Source organism: Hevea brasiliensis, chromosome 2 (genome assembly GCF_030052815.1).
Source record: "Hevea brasiliensis isolate MT/VB/25A 57/8 chromosome 2, ASM3005281v1, whole genome shotgun sequence".
Taxonomy (NCBI): Eukaryota; Viridiplantae; Streptophyta; class Magnoliopsida; order Malpighiales; family Euphorbiaceae; genus Hevea; species Hevea brasiliensis.
Window position 1 is genome coordinate 105,179,275 of NC_079494.1, and position 16,499 is coordinate 105,195,773.

The 16,499-nt window shown below is 30.7% G+C and overlaps 2 protein-coding genes across 2 annotated transcripts; one reads left to right on the forward strand and one right to left on the reverse strand.

Moving 5' to 3' along the window:
* Nucleotides 1–3,651: 3,651 nt before the first annotated feature.
* On the forward strand, nt 3,652–10,116 carry LOC110668336 (probable protein S-acyltransferase 22). Its single transcript, XM_021829528.2, has 9 exons — nt 3,652–4,282; nt 4,388–4,501; nt 6,103–6,507; nt 6,830–6,898; nt 6,988–7,059; nt 7,580–7,708; nt 7,825–7,905; nt 8,154–8,345; nt 8,932–10,116. The coding sequence occupies exons 1-9, from the start codon at nt 4,241–4,243 to the stop codon at nt 9,715–9,717; spliced, it is 1,890 nt and encodes a 629-aa protein (XP_021685220.2). The 5' UTR covers nt 3,652–4,240; the 3' UTR covers nt 9,718–10,116.
* A 1,773-nt stretch (nt 10,117–11,889) lies between these two features.
* LOC110668347 (uncharacterized) lies at nt 11,890–12,903 on the reverse strand. The gene has a single exon (XM_021829540.2). It carries the CDS (start codon nt 12,901–12,903, stop codon nt 11,890–11,892), a length of 1,014 nt encoding a protein of 337 aa, XP_021685232.2.
* Between the last annotated feature and the right edge of the window lie 3,596 nt (nt 12,904–16,499).

Below are 16,499 nucleotides of genomic sequence, written 5' to 3' on the forward strand. Positions count from 1 at the left end.
TATATACATATATAAATGATTATTTACTAAAAAATTATATATAAAATTTAAACATTTAGATTGTTTATTTTATGAAAAATGACTTACATATGAAAATATTTTTCATAAAAAATATTTTTTATGAAAATATTTTTTATTATAATGTTAAATTAATGATATTTATTTATTTAATTAATATATGTATAAGTATGTTTATATTTTAATAAGATTTTTAAATTTTAAAAAATGAAAAATAATTTTTTTAAGTGAAAGTCATTTTATTTAAAAATAATTTAATTTTTCTTTAATAAAAAAAATATTTTTTACTGATTAATTTTATCTTAGTACTTTCAAACACTAAAAAATAAAAAAATATTTTTTATGTAATAAATAAAATCTTAATTTTGAAAATAATTTTATATTTAAAATATAAAAAATTTGATCGTACTTTAAAAATCGTGACATAATATATTTCTTTTTTATTTTATATATTCTTTTATTATATATATTAAATATTTAAAAATAATAAAAATTAATTTATTCTTAAAATAAATTATAATTAATTAAAATTTATTTTTTATAAAATTTTATAATATAATTATAATATATATTAAATTATATTATTAAAATAAAATAATAAAGAACCTAAATGATTATTTTACTAAGAAACTAATAATTGGATATATTACGTGGTCTCTTAACACTAAATCCTTCACAAGTTCCTTCAGCTGAAACTTATTAATTAATACAGTAATATATTAATAAACTTTAAAATTAAATTTAATAGATTTTGATTGTATAAATTTTAAATTAACAAAATAAAATTTCAAAATTTTTAATAATATTTAAAATATTATTATTATTATTATTATAATAGAGAATAACATTTAAAAGAAAAAAAAAAAAAGAAAAAACCAGTAGTCGTAGAGGGTACGATATAGAAAAAGGAGGAGTCTGGTGAGTCAACAAAATTTGACAGTGTGTGGATAAGTGTGTGGTGGAAAGTCTTTCGAGAAACGACAGATATACGTCCAATGAAATTAATGCTATTCATCTAACCGCCCCTCTCTCTCCTCCATCTTATTCACCTTTTTTTTTTTAATTTTTTTTTATTTAATTGTATTGAAAATCAAATCGAAAACATTATTTAAATATTAACAAGAATCCCCCATTGGCCCTTAGTAAGATCACATCGAATTGTGTTTTTATGAGTATTTAATTAATTTAATTTTAATATAATAAATTTAAATAATATATAATTATATTTAAAATAAATTTTAATTTAAATAAGATGATTTCACCGGAAACTATCCTTGCCATGACTAATCTTTAGTAGAAAATGTTGATTAGTTCAGTGATTTTAAAACTATAAATTGAAAGTTAGGTGGTATGGATAACTTAGACATGAAGTTATAAATAAAATGAAAAATTTATTTCATTAATTATTATATTTTGAGATATGATATTTCAGGATGATTTTATTTCACTGATTTATTTCATTAATAATTTTTTTTTCTGCCTAATTTGAATAATTATTTGATTACTGAAATTTAGTGAACCAAAAATTCATTAAAAGAAAATAAGAGCAATTACCATTATCAGGTCAAAATTATTTTTTTAAATAAAAATATTATTTTAAATATTATTAAAAAATAATTTAAAAATATTATTTTATTATTTTATTTTAATTTTAAATTATTTTTAATATTATTTAATTAATATATTAAAAAAATAATTTTTTTAATAATAATTTTAATAAAAATACTAAACAAGTCAGTACGATGAGGGCATTAAAGAGGGAGTCCCACGGTCATACGGTGTGAACATGGTCGCGTAACGTCTACCACATTTAAAAAAAAAAAACCATAGCTGCAGACCAAACGCCCGTTTTCTTTTTATTTTGGCAGGGATTTCTAATTTTATTTATATTTTTTATTTCTAATTCCTAATTAATTTATGAGATTATAGAATTTAAAATTCTAAAAATACTTATACATTTATATATTTTGTAAATATTTGGACTATTATAAATAAATAAAAAGGAAATAATTAAAGCTTCATCATTTACTCATTTTGCCATTGCTTCATCTCTTCAGCAACTCCAATGTCTGACAAGAAAAAGCCAAATGCATCTCCAAGCTTTGAAAAACCCATTCTGAATAAATAAATAAATAAATTCTGCTCTGCACCATCCCGCCCTTTTTCTCCCTGTGACTGTGAGGTCACTCTCCTTCCTCTTTGCCATTGCATATGCCGAACCAGTGTCTCAACCCCACATTGCCTTTGCTTCCAAACTCACAACTCTTCCATCTTTATAGTAAAAGTACAATTAATTTTATTTTTATTTTTCTGTTCATGCTATTTAAATTTAAAGTTAATTATAAATAAAATATTATTATATCAAAAATAAAATTACTTATGTTTATGTACAAAAATTTGAACCGTTCTACATGGGAATTTGTTAGTGGAATAGTGAAAACCCAACCAATGAGATCATATAATCTATTGTATTTTCCCTTTGGCATTTGGGCTTTGGCTATATAGAGTGAAGCAATCATATGCTATAGCCTTTTTTGACTTGTGCTAATGCTTCTAAGCTAAACTTCAATGCTAAAAATTTTAGGTTAAGAAATTCCATATTTAAATTTTGTTAAATTGAGGTTACTAGACACCTCACCTAGCAGTAACCCACTAACCATTAATGAGTATGATTAAGAATTTCTGTATATTATTATTAAAAGAAAATATTGATTGGCTGCAAAAGTTTTTTTTTTTTAATTCTATATTTGATTAAAATGTTTTTGAGTTGGTGAACACAAATCTACCAAAAGTCAAATTCATAAATCTCAAACAATAACTTTTAAATTATTATTTAGTATTCTGATACCTGTTTTTATTTATATTATTCAAGTATTATTTAATATTCTAATATTAATAATTTAATATTTAGTGTTTTGATTTGAATTAAAAGAATAATATTATTATTTTATGAAATAATTATATTTTAAATTATTAATAATTAATATTTAATAAATAATAAATAATAGTTATTAAAATAGTTATCAATAACTAAAATAGTTAATATTGCTTAAGAGACACACAATAAGGTAAAGATTCTGAAATTTGAACACATGAATTAGAGCGCTAGTTTCAAACTTCATCCTCTTCTAGGCAATAACCACTCCTCTTTTATTAAAAAGGGGAACCAGAACAAAGAAAGAACATTAAATATAGTTGGTATTTGTCTAATTCTCACTGAAGTTTCCAGCCAAAAAGCATTTGGGCTTTAGGGGCGATGATAGAAACAGGAGCTCAATCCATGTCAAGGTGGGGCATAATCTCTGCTAGAGTTTTGCTAAAAAAACAGAGAATGAGAATTACCCATAATTCTTATCACTGCTAGAAGGGATTTTTTTTTACTGTTAGCATTTACTGAGAATTGAGAAGAGAAACTTTGGCAGAGAGCGATGGGGGGCTGTTGGCAATTACAAAAGCGAAGCTAATCAGCTCTGTCGCAGGAGGCAGTGGGCTGTGTGACACATGATTTGCCCAGTGGAAAAGGCAACTCTACAAAAGATACGTTATTGGGGTTGTCATTAAAAAAACAAAATCTGTTATATTAATAGTAATATTTAAAATAATATTCTTTAATATTATATATTAAGGAGAAAAGAAAAAAAAAAGGTGAAAGGGAGGATGCAAGATAATTATAGGCATGAAGAGAGAACCAGAGCCCTGTGCTTCTTACTCGCAGTCAGATCTTTGTTTTGCTCGAGTTGAAAAAAAAATTAAAAAAAAAATTAAAGCTTTTGCTTGCATAGGAACAAAGGCAGAAAACCCAAATCCAAAATGAGGCCTCCTCATCTCCTTTTCATTATTCTTTTCACCTTCCACAACCTTTGGCTATGATTGAGTGAACCAGACAAAGGTTTCCTCACTGCCCATTTCTCTTCACCGCCCAGCACACCATACCATGTTATAGCTTCTTCATCTGTTTCATCCTTTTTTATGCTTTTCTCTTTTCCATCCCTCTTCTCTCTTTAATTAGACCCATGAGAATAATGGCTTGGCCATGGAACCTTTGGTTGGTAATGCAGTGGAATGAATGGTCTTCATTCTTTTTCCTGGGCAAATGAGGGAATGTGAAAGAAAATAAGTTAAACTCAAGTCATTCTTTTTCCTAAGCTTTTCCTTTTTGTTCTTACCCAAATTATATACATTTTTGTCTTGGGTCGCTGCTGCTACTGCATTTAGGCTAACAATGAGGAAGCATGGATGGCAACTTCCTTATCACCCACTTCAGGTGCTTCCTCTTTCACTTATCCCCCTTCTTCTTTTCCATTTTCTTGTCTTCATTATCTTTGTTATTTCAAGTTTTTATTTTGATTGTTTAATTTTTCTTGTGAAGGTTGTGGCTGTTGCTGTATTTCTTGCATTGGGGTTTGCTTTTTATGTGTTCTTTGCTCCTTTTGTTGGGAAGAAGATATTTCAATATACTATGATGGGAATCTACACTCCTTTGGTAAGCCATTTCACATCATTCCCTTTAGTTTCTTTATGTGTAGTTGAACATTTCTCAAGAACTGAGATCTGTGCCTTCTTTGCTTGTTGATTCCGATTCATCTGTTTGTTTCTATGCCCTAGATTTTTATTTTTGTAATTTAGTTTCCGTTCCCCACTTTATTTGTTGTGTTTAGTTTTGGCATCTGAATCCATAGATCCTTTCATATGTATGAAACACCCCTTACTTTTGTTGATTAGGGCAATAATTTGGTTGTCTTTTTAGTCATTGTGCCCAGTAACTAATTCTATATCAGATGTGTTTTAATTCTGTTATATTGAAGATCAGATTTTCTCACTTGTTTGGACAAGAGCATGGTAGTTTAATTTTTCCCTCTGAATACTAGTACAGCTACCATGCCTTTTAGGTTATGACGTTTGGGATGTTTGATAAAGTGAGTTCGTAACTGTGGTCTTCCAATGGACTAACTATGAAGCTTGTCCCTGTAAAAGTTTTGAGCCAGCCACAAAATTGCTGAACCACTCAGCTTTTTATTTTGCGATAATTCTTTTTTTGTAAAATTGCTATAAATGTCAAATTCTTCTTGAATACATGATTTTTGTTGAGGAATCTTTTATTCAGTAAAAGTCAATTATTTTTTACTTTCCATTCTTTCATGGTATTTGGAATTAAAGCAAAAATGAAAATTGAGGACTTGATTGCACAAATTGAAAGTTTAGGGACCGCATTTGGTAAGTTGTGAGATCGAAGATCAAATTTATATGCATTCAAGCTTGTGTTGCAGCCAACATAAAGATCTGATTTTATATATAAGGTCTGATCATAACAGCAGTTGTTAAATTGCATTTTTTTTAAAGAAAGAAAAAGAATCTACTGTGTGCAATGCATTTCTGGGATGCCTTGAACTGTATGTAACAATCAATTTCATTAAACTTTGTTATATTCATATGCAAACCTATGGGATGTCAATAAATGCCTGTCACTTAAATTTGGACCACGAAATGGCTTTCATTTAAGCAGGGTATGTACGTGTGTTAACATTACAAGCAGTTATGTAACCTGCCATGAGTATAAGCTGGGGTGTCTGCACATTTCTATGCACGATTCTTGTTAAGGATTATTTTTTGGCTCTAGATTCTGCAGATGAGTACATACTTGTGCTTTGATATTATAATTGCACTATGCCAAAAATCAGAGTAGCTTAGGACATCTCTGGTGGTGCCAAAAATCAGAGTAGCTTAGGACATCTCTGGCGGATTAGATTTAGTCTAGAAGTTAGTGGGCATTGGCATTGAATCATAATTAATATCTTCAATTCTACTCTGTTTTATTACAAGTGTGTCTATATTAGGACATTTTGCAAATTATGTATGTGTTTGCCATTGCTAAATTATTTATCTGACAGTGTAAAGCTTAAATTTCAGTAATGTTGAGGTTCTATGCATAAATGCACATTTTTTTGGCCTTAGTCACTAGGCTCAAATGAAAATGACAAGGTACATGTTAGTGAAACATGAATATAATTGTCATTCTTTGTGTTTCCTTTTTAGCTGTATGGTGGACGTCCTCTTCTAGGAACTTAAGTAACTATTTCTTTTCAGATTACATGCGTCTTTGGCCTATATATTTGGTGTGCAGCAGCTGATCCTGCAGACCCAGGAGTTTTTAGGTCCAAAAAGTATCTCAACATTCCGCATGATAGAAAGCATTTCCAACAAAAGGATTCTAAACTTGGTGTAGGTGGGGAGTCAACTTCATCAATGCATGATGCAAATGTTTCTACTGTTGGGGCTAACTCTGTACATAAGGGATCAGAGGTTGCAGATGCAACTTTGAAAGACCCTAATACTGATTTTGAGAATGCAAAATCAGGAAATTCATCTTGCCTGCTGTGGGCTTTATTTCCTTGTGCTCTTATCTGCAATTTCTGCAGTTCAAGTGATGAATCTTCATCGCAACAGATGAGTGAAGATGGCATGTTCTATTGCAGTTTGTGTGAAGTTGAGGTTGGTGGAATTTTCAATTCAGTTGTTTTTTGTTTAATTTTTCAAAATTTTGATTTTGATTTTTTTGTTTTGTAATTGATGATAACTTGAAGGCAAGTCAGTAGTTTTGAGCAACTTGATCTGCATAAGGTAGCATAGGATTTTAAAGTTCTGCCAAGCAGTTCACCTTATAAACAAACCTATTTATGGGATTGTTCTACTGATAGCTAACCGTCAAGTTGACAGGCGTTATATGCAACTGATTAATGATTTTCAGATTTATCATATTACTTTAATAATAAATTAATATAAGTTTATGCTTATCAAATTATACCATGGTCAGGTTTTCAAGTACAGCAAGCACTGTAGAGTTTGTGACAAATGTGTGGACCGTTTTGATCATCACTGCAGGGTATAAAGGATCTTGATTGTTGGACATTTTTCATTCTTTATTTAACTCGTTTTAACGTTTCTTTATTTCACTCTTGACCTTATTTGCAGTGGCTTAACAACTGTATAGGCAAGAGGAATTACAGACAGTTTTTCACCCTAATGGTTTCTGCTCTCCTCTTGGTAAGCACAAGTCTCCAAATTCTGCCTTACCTGGAATCTTCAAATGTTCAGGCCAGTCATCAACAAATTACAGCTGCAAATCCTGTATTAACTGTTGAGTGTTATTCGATTCTGTCTCAAATATTTCCATCCTGCCCCAAGCAAGTTTCTTGATGCCTATTATGATGAAAGACATGATCCATCTTTGACCATTTCTTTAAATTATCCTTAACGTTCCCACAATTTATCCAGGACAATCATGATTTGACCCTTTTTCTTAGAATCCTTTTCTTGCTGTGCAACATTGTTTGTGGTATACCTGTGGCTTATGCTATTCTTCGTACTCAATAGTTCCCCAATAAAATCCCAACTTCTAAAAATAGTGTTTGCATCCTGAATTTGCCTCTTTGATTTTCCTAAGCGACATTGGCAGGGCTGAAGATCATCCAGAGTAAGACTTTTATTTTTCAAGTCATTTTCATTTTAATTGATTATTGACAGGTATATACATGGTTTGTGCACCTTGGGATTGAGATTGCAGCTTATTCTACAATGGTCGACTGGGATCCTAGTACTTGTATGCTGTTTTCTTGAGCGGAAGCGATTCTCTGTGGACATCTCCTCCAAATTAGGAAGCAGTTTCTCTTTGGTCCCATTTATTATTGTTGTGGTGAGTTTTGTTTATCTATCAATTTAAAAATAACAAAACTAATTATTATATATTTATTATTTTTTGGTTTCTCAGAATCAAAGTAATGTATTGTATTTTTACATTCTTGCTTGCAGGCGGCGTGCACCATTTTGGCTATGATTGCTACCCTACCTCTTGCTCAGCTTTTCTTCTTTCATATCCTCCTCATTAAGAAAGTAATGTTGAATCATTTTCTTGTGATAATGAAAACTTTTTGATGAATTTCCCTAGTTTCTTGATGTGTGGAATATGCACAACTTTTTTTGAATTTTTATTGTCAGGATAGGCTGCAGCCTTTTGTTTTTATTTGACATTTACTTGTTTTGTAATTATTTATTTATTTATGTATTTATTATTTTTTTTATCTATGGAGTTATTGTATCAAGTGAATATGTCAATAGATTAATTTGGTTGATTGTTACAGGGAATCAGCACATATGATTACATTATAGCTCTAAGGGAGCAGGAGCAAGAGCAACAAGGAGGAGTTGGAGGCCAGCAGAGTCCCCAGATGTCTCCTGCCAGTTCACTTACTGGATTGAGCAGTGCAAGCTCCTTTTCTACTTTCCACCGGGGTGCATGGTGTACACCACCTCGCCTATTCCTGGAAGATCAGGTGCCTCATTCTCAGTCAATTTCTGGAGACTTCATTTGATTGTAAATCTGCATATTACACTACTGGCATTTTCATTTTTGCCCCTCATTTTACTACTGCCTCATGCATATTATGGAATTGAACTAGATAACTTAAATATTTGTGGTCTGAGATGTTTAAAAATTTGCTGATAATAATAGGTTTATGTTTGAAATTATGTGATTTAGAAAGTCTTAATTAGGATTTGTATGTTCAACCTTTCTGCAATTTGTCCATTCTCATGTCCTCGAGCTAAATGGCTGTAATATTCGCTGAAGTACTTTTCTTCCATCTCTATCTCTCTATATCTCTCTCTCTCTCTTTCTCTCTCTCTCTCTCTCCTTTTTGGGTATTGTTTTAAATGCATGTTGTGCTTGTTACTCATGGAGGCAATTTCACATCACATTTTGTATATCGACACTTTGTTTTACCAGCTTGTCTTTCATGCTGTGTCTCTAAGCTCTAAGAAGTTCATTAACTTGGCACTTGCTGTTTGCACTTTTTTTATCAACATTGCAATGAGAGTCATTGTTTCTTATTGCTGCTGCAATTTCTTTGTTTCTTCCAGTTTGATGTTGTTCCTCCAGAGACTGGATCTGTCAGTTCTTTAGGAAAAAAGACAGTGGGAGAGGAGCCAAACAGGAAAAAGAACCCAGCAGCAGTAAAGATCAGCCCATGGACATTGGCCCGATTAAATGCGGAAGAGGTTTCGAAAGCTGCAGCAGAGGCAAGAAAAAAATCGCGAATCTTGCGGCCTTTGGTGCGACGGGAAGCCCCTTTTGGGCTGGAAGGAGATAGTAGCTTTGGCAGCAGTGGCCGTCGGATGGTCCCAAGGCCTGACAATAGTAGGAGGAAAGTTAATAAGAGAGTACGCCTGCCAGCTGACCTACCTATGGAGCCCGGAACTAAGGTTTCAGGTATGGCTGCTGAGAAAATTTTCACCGAGACATCCACAAGCTTGGCCCCTCTTCAGCTTGAGGCAAGGAGTGCTTTCCAGACTAGCCGAGCAATGTCAAGCTCAGTAGGGATTGTTGCTTCTTCTCCAGAAAGCAGTTTAGATTCACCAGATATCCACCCATTTCGTGTTTCCTCATCTGGAGCTGAAGAGTCTAGGAGGCTCACAGGTATATCTATTGCAGGTGCTGCTTCTCACGGTGGAATCCCACTATCAAGGTCTGCTAGCGATGGATATGAAGCATCTGGTGGGGAAGATAGTGACAGGGTTCCTTCCAGGATTGTCCAAAGGTCAACTAACTGGAGTAACCTTCTCTTCCGTCCTGATCAGGATGAGAGTGTTCTTAGATTGAAAGCATCATTATCTTCATCTAGCCAGGCTAACAATAGAAAGCTTTGACCGAGCGAATGATGAATGAAGAATTTTGGTTCATTTTGATTTCATTAAGGGGGGAAAAGCTCTACATTCTTTCATTTTTGGACCAAAATGTTTCAGGGACTACTAAACTAACTGGCCATTCACGTTGCACATTGATTGGCACAATTTAAGTTTGGAATGTGGAATCAGGGCTTTCATGTGGAGGACATGAAAATGCTGTAAAGAGGTTCAAGTATTTGTGTTTCTTCGATTCACGCACCCAAATTGCATAGAGATTTCATTGCATCCATTGGTCCCTGGCTCATGCATTTGGGACTTGACAAGATGACAAATTTGTTGTGTTGTTCATTTTACTCTCAGTTGTAACCTCTTGTTGGGCTTTTGTTAGAATGAATTCTTATGGACGGCTTTTTTATTCAATGTTCTGCTTTCACCCCTTTAAAAGAGCTTGCCCATTTTAATTTTCATGTTGTGTGGAACTTAATCCTAAACTTCTCCCAGTTTGTTTGAAAATCTATCCGGAAGAGGCTTCACCATTTGATTAGAATTAGTTTCACCTATGCTTAAACAACTTAATAGATTTTGATTGGTCTTCAATTTGTAATAAAAATTATTAAAATTAACTTTGTTTTATAAGGTAAGAATTGTTATTTTTATTAGTACAACCAAGTTAAAAAACTTGTTTGGTGTGTTAAATTTTTAATTGATTTTCTAGCAAATCTAACAATAATAATTTCATCAAAATAAATCTGTCTTTGCTTGTTGGTAAAGATGAAGTGATAGAGCTAAACTTAATGATTAAGGTGAGATTTGCCTTTACTTAATGACAAAGGTCAGGCTTGTTAAAAGTGAACACAAACTTGGAATCTCACCAATGTAATTCTCTTTCCAATATTTAAAAAATAAATAAATAAAAATAATCCTCCAGAAGCTTAATCCCTTGTTGTTAGGAGATTTATCATATACGTGGGTTTAGTAGACCCCCTTCTCTGTTCTTTATCCACCAAAAAAAAATCTTTAGGTTTAATGAAATATTAAAATTCAATAACAAATTTAATATTCATGGGTAAAGTTTATACAGGAAATTATGGGTCACAGCAAAAAATTTAACTGAGTTCTTTAATTTATATAAAGACTTTATGCATATTTACAATTTGAATAAGGTTTTGAGTCTTTACAAATAAATAAATGTATAAAGGAAGCTAACCACTAACACGATTACTCTAATTAGATAGATAACAATAATGAAAGGCACTTGCAAAATAATGTTGCAGGCACAAATGTAGGAACCGCTTGTTCATTTTTTGTATGATGATAGTCAAGGCAACAAATTTAGACTGGGAATATTTAAGTATATCCAGAGTTCACTTTTTGAAGCAGACATAAATATAATGGTTCACCATAAATCTTCTTCATTTTGATGTTAAACATCAATGGTTTTTCACTTTGTACCTTTGGAATAACATTTCCTTGGTACAGGATTTGAGCCAAAACCATGCAAGACTTAAATATTATATTTTATGCATGTGCATTAGAGGTGTGAGATGTGGGTATTTTCCACCAGTTTAGTTAAATTGATTAAAAAAGAATTCAGCACAGTTGAATTTCAAAAGCCTATTTCTTTTAATGAATTCAGCACAAAGAAAAAAAAAAAAAAAAAAAAAGCCATGTAGCACCAGTATTACTCTTACAATTTTGTATCACTGCAGCTAGTGAAATGTAAAATTGACCCAATTAGCAAGCTGAACTCAGATCATTTAACAAAAATTTTAAGTGTAATATGCTCCTGCTATGGAAGTTGAATCAACGCATATGCTTCAAATTGCCAGTGAACATCTGGTGTTGGCTGTTGAGGGAAATATTGCTGTAATTACGATTCTTCAATTCCAGGCATGCTATTACTTCAAAAAGGTGTCAACAGAGACCATTCAATCTTTCATTAAAAGATACAAGTACCAAAAGGCAAAAGAGAGGACAATAATTTCTAGTCATAAGCATCAACTGCCATCAACAACAACATAAAAAAAACAAATAATTTACAGAACAATGGCTAATGATATTTCCAAGGTTTCATTTTCTTTGCATAATTCTAACAGGACTTGTTTCATACAACCTGGAGAGAAAGGCATTACAAGACCACTAACCTATTGCAGTTCAAAAAAGAAAAAAAGACCACTAACCTACTTATTTTTGTCAAGTATAAGCAACGGAGACAAGGTGAGGGACTTTTTCATCATCAAAGGGCAAGCTGATATACTCTCTAGCAAACTCCTCAACAATTTCCAAAGCAAGCTCCCCATGTACAGCCTTGCAATACATATACAGAACAGTATTTGCAGCAACATCGTAAAGGAGCAACAGCATTAGCAGTGTTGTAGTTACCACAATTTGGATAACAAATGCACAACTCTTCCATCCATTGCTAGTGCCAATACCCAGTGTCACCCCTGATACAGAGCTAATGATTAACAAAATACACACCAAAAACCCAAAAAACAACAATAAAGCCAGAGCCACTCCTCTCATTCCCTTTATGAGATAACTACTCCGCTTCAATGGCTCAAGCCCCCAACTCGATTCCGCTACCACAAGGACTCCTACTAGAGACCAATTAAGTTGCAAATACACTATAACCAATAACAAAACAATCGAAACAACCCCAGAGAACCCAATAAAATAGGGAGAAGAGATGTCGACTTGAAACCCCAACAGCTGAATGGCCATAAATACCAAAAACAGGAAAAACCCAGAAATGAGAAACATCGCAAACACAATAATTTGAGCAAAAATGGTAGTGACTAACAGGGGAAGGAAAGAAGTAAAAGCAGATTTGATAGCGGCTAGGAGCTTGACAGGTCTACCATAGAAGCCATGGAGAACGCTATAGGTGATGGAACCAACAGCAAGGGGAGCGAAAACAAAGACAAAGAGCGAGAATAGGAGAGAGAAAACAAGGGCATTAATAGTGAAATGATTAGACGGGCCTTGATCGACGAAGATAGAAGTCGAGAGGAGGATTTTGGAGTTGAGAGTGGAGGATGGAGCGATGAGGTTCAGAAGTGTGGGAAAGACAGCGAAAGAGAAGGAGGGAGGGAGGAGAAAGAGAACAGAGAGAGCGAGGAAATGGCGGGAGTGGGCGTTGATGATGTGTTTTGATTCGGTTAAGACTGTGCAGAGGCTTAGAGAAGAGGGTGGTGGCGTTGCCATGGAAAATCTGGCGAAGATGGGTAGAGAGAATACAGAAGAATGTGATTGATTGAAATAGTAAAGCGAACGAAGAAGACGACTACGAATATTGTTTGTTAGTTTAATGGGTTGATGGCGTAAGAAGATAAGGACCAAAGGTGGTCTCGCGAGAGATCGATTGGAAAAAGGGCTTCCACATTTTTTGTTGTTTGCTTGATGGCTAAGACGGGCTTTTGCAGGCCTTTTTATTTTTAATTTAAAATATTTCAATAAATTAATTATTCCATTTAATTATAATAAAAATAATTGACTCGTTCAAATTTTTTATTTATAATAATATAAAAATAAAGTAAATTATAAGTTAATTACTGAAATTTATTAAAATTTATAAATTAATATTTTTATTTTTAAATTTACAAAATTTCATAAGCAATTTAATTTTTTTATCAAAATTTAATTAATTTATTATAAATTATGGTAAAAATATCAAAATATCGTTAATTATATTTTGATTAAATAAGTAAATTATTAATTTTTTATTAACAAAATAATTTCTCTGTTCAAATTCTATACTTAAATAATTAACAGATTATGTTTAAATTATTATATTTATATTTCAAATATTATATGAAATATAATATATATTATATCTAAAATATAATGAATATAATTTTTTACTAAGATATTCTTTGTATATAATGTCTTAAATTATTAAGAATAAATGTGTTAAATATTTTATATCACATTAAAAATAATATTTATAAACCCATTAAATATGCATTATTGTGATAAAAAATATTTAAAATTAGAAAGATTAAAATAATTTTGTTATAATTTTTAATAATTTAGAAAATTTTATGAATAAATATTATATTAACTAAATTAATAAATTGCATAATATGACATTATATATTATGCCATATTATGTAATTTAGTTAATATAAATTTATTCATGAAATTTTGTAAATCATGAAAAATTTTAATAAAATTATTTTAACCATTGTGAACTATAAAAAACCCTCATTTTTTAATTTATTTATAATATTATAAAAATATAAATAAATACTAAAATTTATACTTCACGTTTTAATTGATAAATAATCATAAACTTAATTTTAAAATAAGTGAAATACTTTTTATCATTTATCATATTAAAAAATTTAAATCTTCAAGAATGGAGTACACAATGCCAGCGTTAGAAGGGGAAAAAATTATAACTTGTTAATTCTTAATTTATAAAGTACGTATTTACAAATGTAATTATAATTATAGTATATTGGATAATTACACTAAATGTATATTATAAAATGAATTTTCATGTGAGTGAGGTGACAAATTTATGATTGAATAAAAATATATTTAATTTTTAAATTCATTTATGATATTATGAAATAATTATAATATTATAATATTATTTTAATAATCCCTGTTTTCATAAAAGAAACTGGAAGTAAGGTGAAAATATAACCTTTAACAAATTAAATAATTTAAATATTAATATTTATAAAAATTAATATTTATAAAAGTTTATAGTTAAAAATAAAAAATATTTATTTAATACTAATATTTGTATACAGTTAAAATATAAATTTGGATAAATTATGAATTTCGTTAAGTTATCGTTAATTTTAATAAAAATAATTAAAATATTCTTATTTATATTTTTTATTTGAAAATAATTTAATTTTTGAGATTTTATTTTCTTGATAATTTAGTCCTTGAAGGTTTGTTTTACTAATAATTTAGTCCATATAATTTTAAAATGTTGATTCATTAAATTAAAAAATTTGTAAATTTAAATTATTAAAATATGGATTGATTACTTTTAGGTTATTAAAATTTTTTGGCTAATTAAAAACCATTCATATATTTTATAAATGTAATAACTTGAATTTTAAAAATATAAATTTTATATTTTTATATAGCATTGAGATATTATTATAATATTATCTAACTAATTTATAATTTTTGTAAAAACTTTCATTTATACATTTTAACGTTATTTCTAACATATTTTATAAATTATTTAATAGTTCACTTTTAATTGAAATGTTTAGTTTTATAAATCAATATTAAATCAATTATCAACATATATTACCTTATTATTGTCAATCTTAGTTGTAAGATTTGATTAAATTGCTATTAATTTAATTATTATTATTATTATTATTATTATTATTATTATTTGATATTGTTGTATTTTACCTAAAAATCTGATTTTAATTTGTTAATGCAATGTTGTTTCCTTTTGAAAAACAAGTTTGGACTTAATTGAAAAACTTATAAAATTATAAGGATTTATTAAGTAATTAAAGCTAAAAAAAAAGGATCAAAAATCCCAGCAGCTCCCCCTCCCATTTCTCTCTCCCCGATTTCACTTTCTCCCTCTCGTTCTCCAACATCAGCGTCGGCAGTGCCTGGCACAGAGAGAGAGAGAGAGAGAGAGAGAGAAGAAGAAGAAGAAGAAGAAGAAGAAGAAGAAGAAGAAGAGAGAGAGAAATTTCCCAGCCAAAATTCAACCGTTTTGACTAGTGCTCGGTGACTCCACTAGCTCCAACCGACTTCCCTCCACTTGAGGAAGCTTTTCCGACCAGCCTCACCATCAACAGCCACTAGTTTCGTGCAAAATGAGCAGAGAGAAAATGAATATTTTTTAAGTTTTCTAACCACTTTTCTGGTGATCTGACCGTCAAATAGGAAATCCGAGACCATTGATGAACTTAGAGCGATGAAACCTTTGAGATGAGACCGACCCCGCTCCAAACGGACGTCGTTTGAAAAAGACAATCATTGGACGACTCAAATCGCTTAGTGAGATTTTCAACTTTTTGATATCCGAAAATTAAATATGATTATATGATAATTATTAATAATTTTTAGGCTTCATTTAGGTGTGGTCGGATCCATGATAGCTCATCGGCGTCCAAGACCGAGTTTTCAGCCAAATTCTACTGCCCGGTGGCCCGTTCTGAAAAATAGTCAATATTACGGTCGATCCTAGTATTTTCAAACATTCCGAACGCATTGCAGGTAGCAGATTTTCAAAGGTAGTCCCGAACTTAAGTTATGTAATTTTTTGCCTTGGTTAAGCTAGCTGATATATTTGTAAAATATTTCTGACTTAGTAAAATTAAGTAAAATAATTTTAATTAATACAAAGATTATGTAGAGGACCTCAAGGAATATTTTTATAATTTTTTAAGTGCTAAAAATAATTACTTAGACTATAGAGGAATTAGGGACTCGAGCTGAGGTTTGGAGGATTGGACTTAGATTAACATTCTTGTAGGCTCCGGACGGGCAGTATAATTATTTTTGTGGGCCTGAAGCCTTGTGTTGTTGTTGCTAGTTGAATTTTCTTGTAGGGGGTTAGGTCTAGTTATAAGGAAAACTCTATCGAAATTTCAGCAAGATCTTAGGATTTATTTTGATTCTATGGTTAAAATTAATTATTTAATTTTGTCAGTCTTTTGATAGAGGTCAGTATGTATGTTTAGGTGATTGGTACTGATCATCTTCTCCTTCCAACCGGACCAGCTACAGTCCAGTCGATCAGTCTGTGAATGGGATATTGATTATTTTTGCAATTTCAATATTAATTATATATCTGATATGCT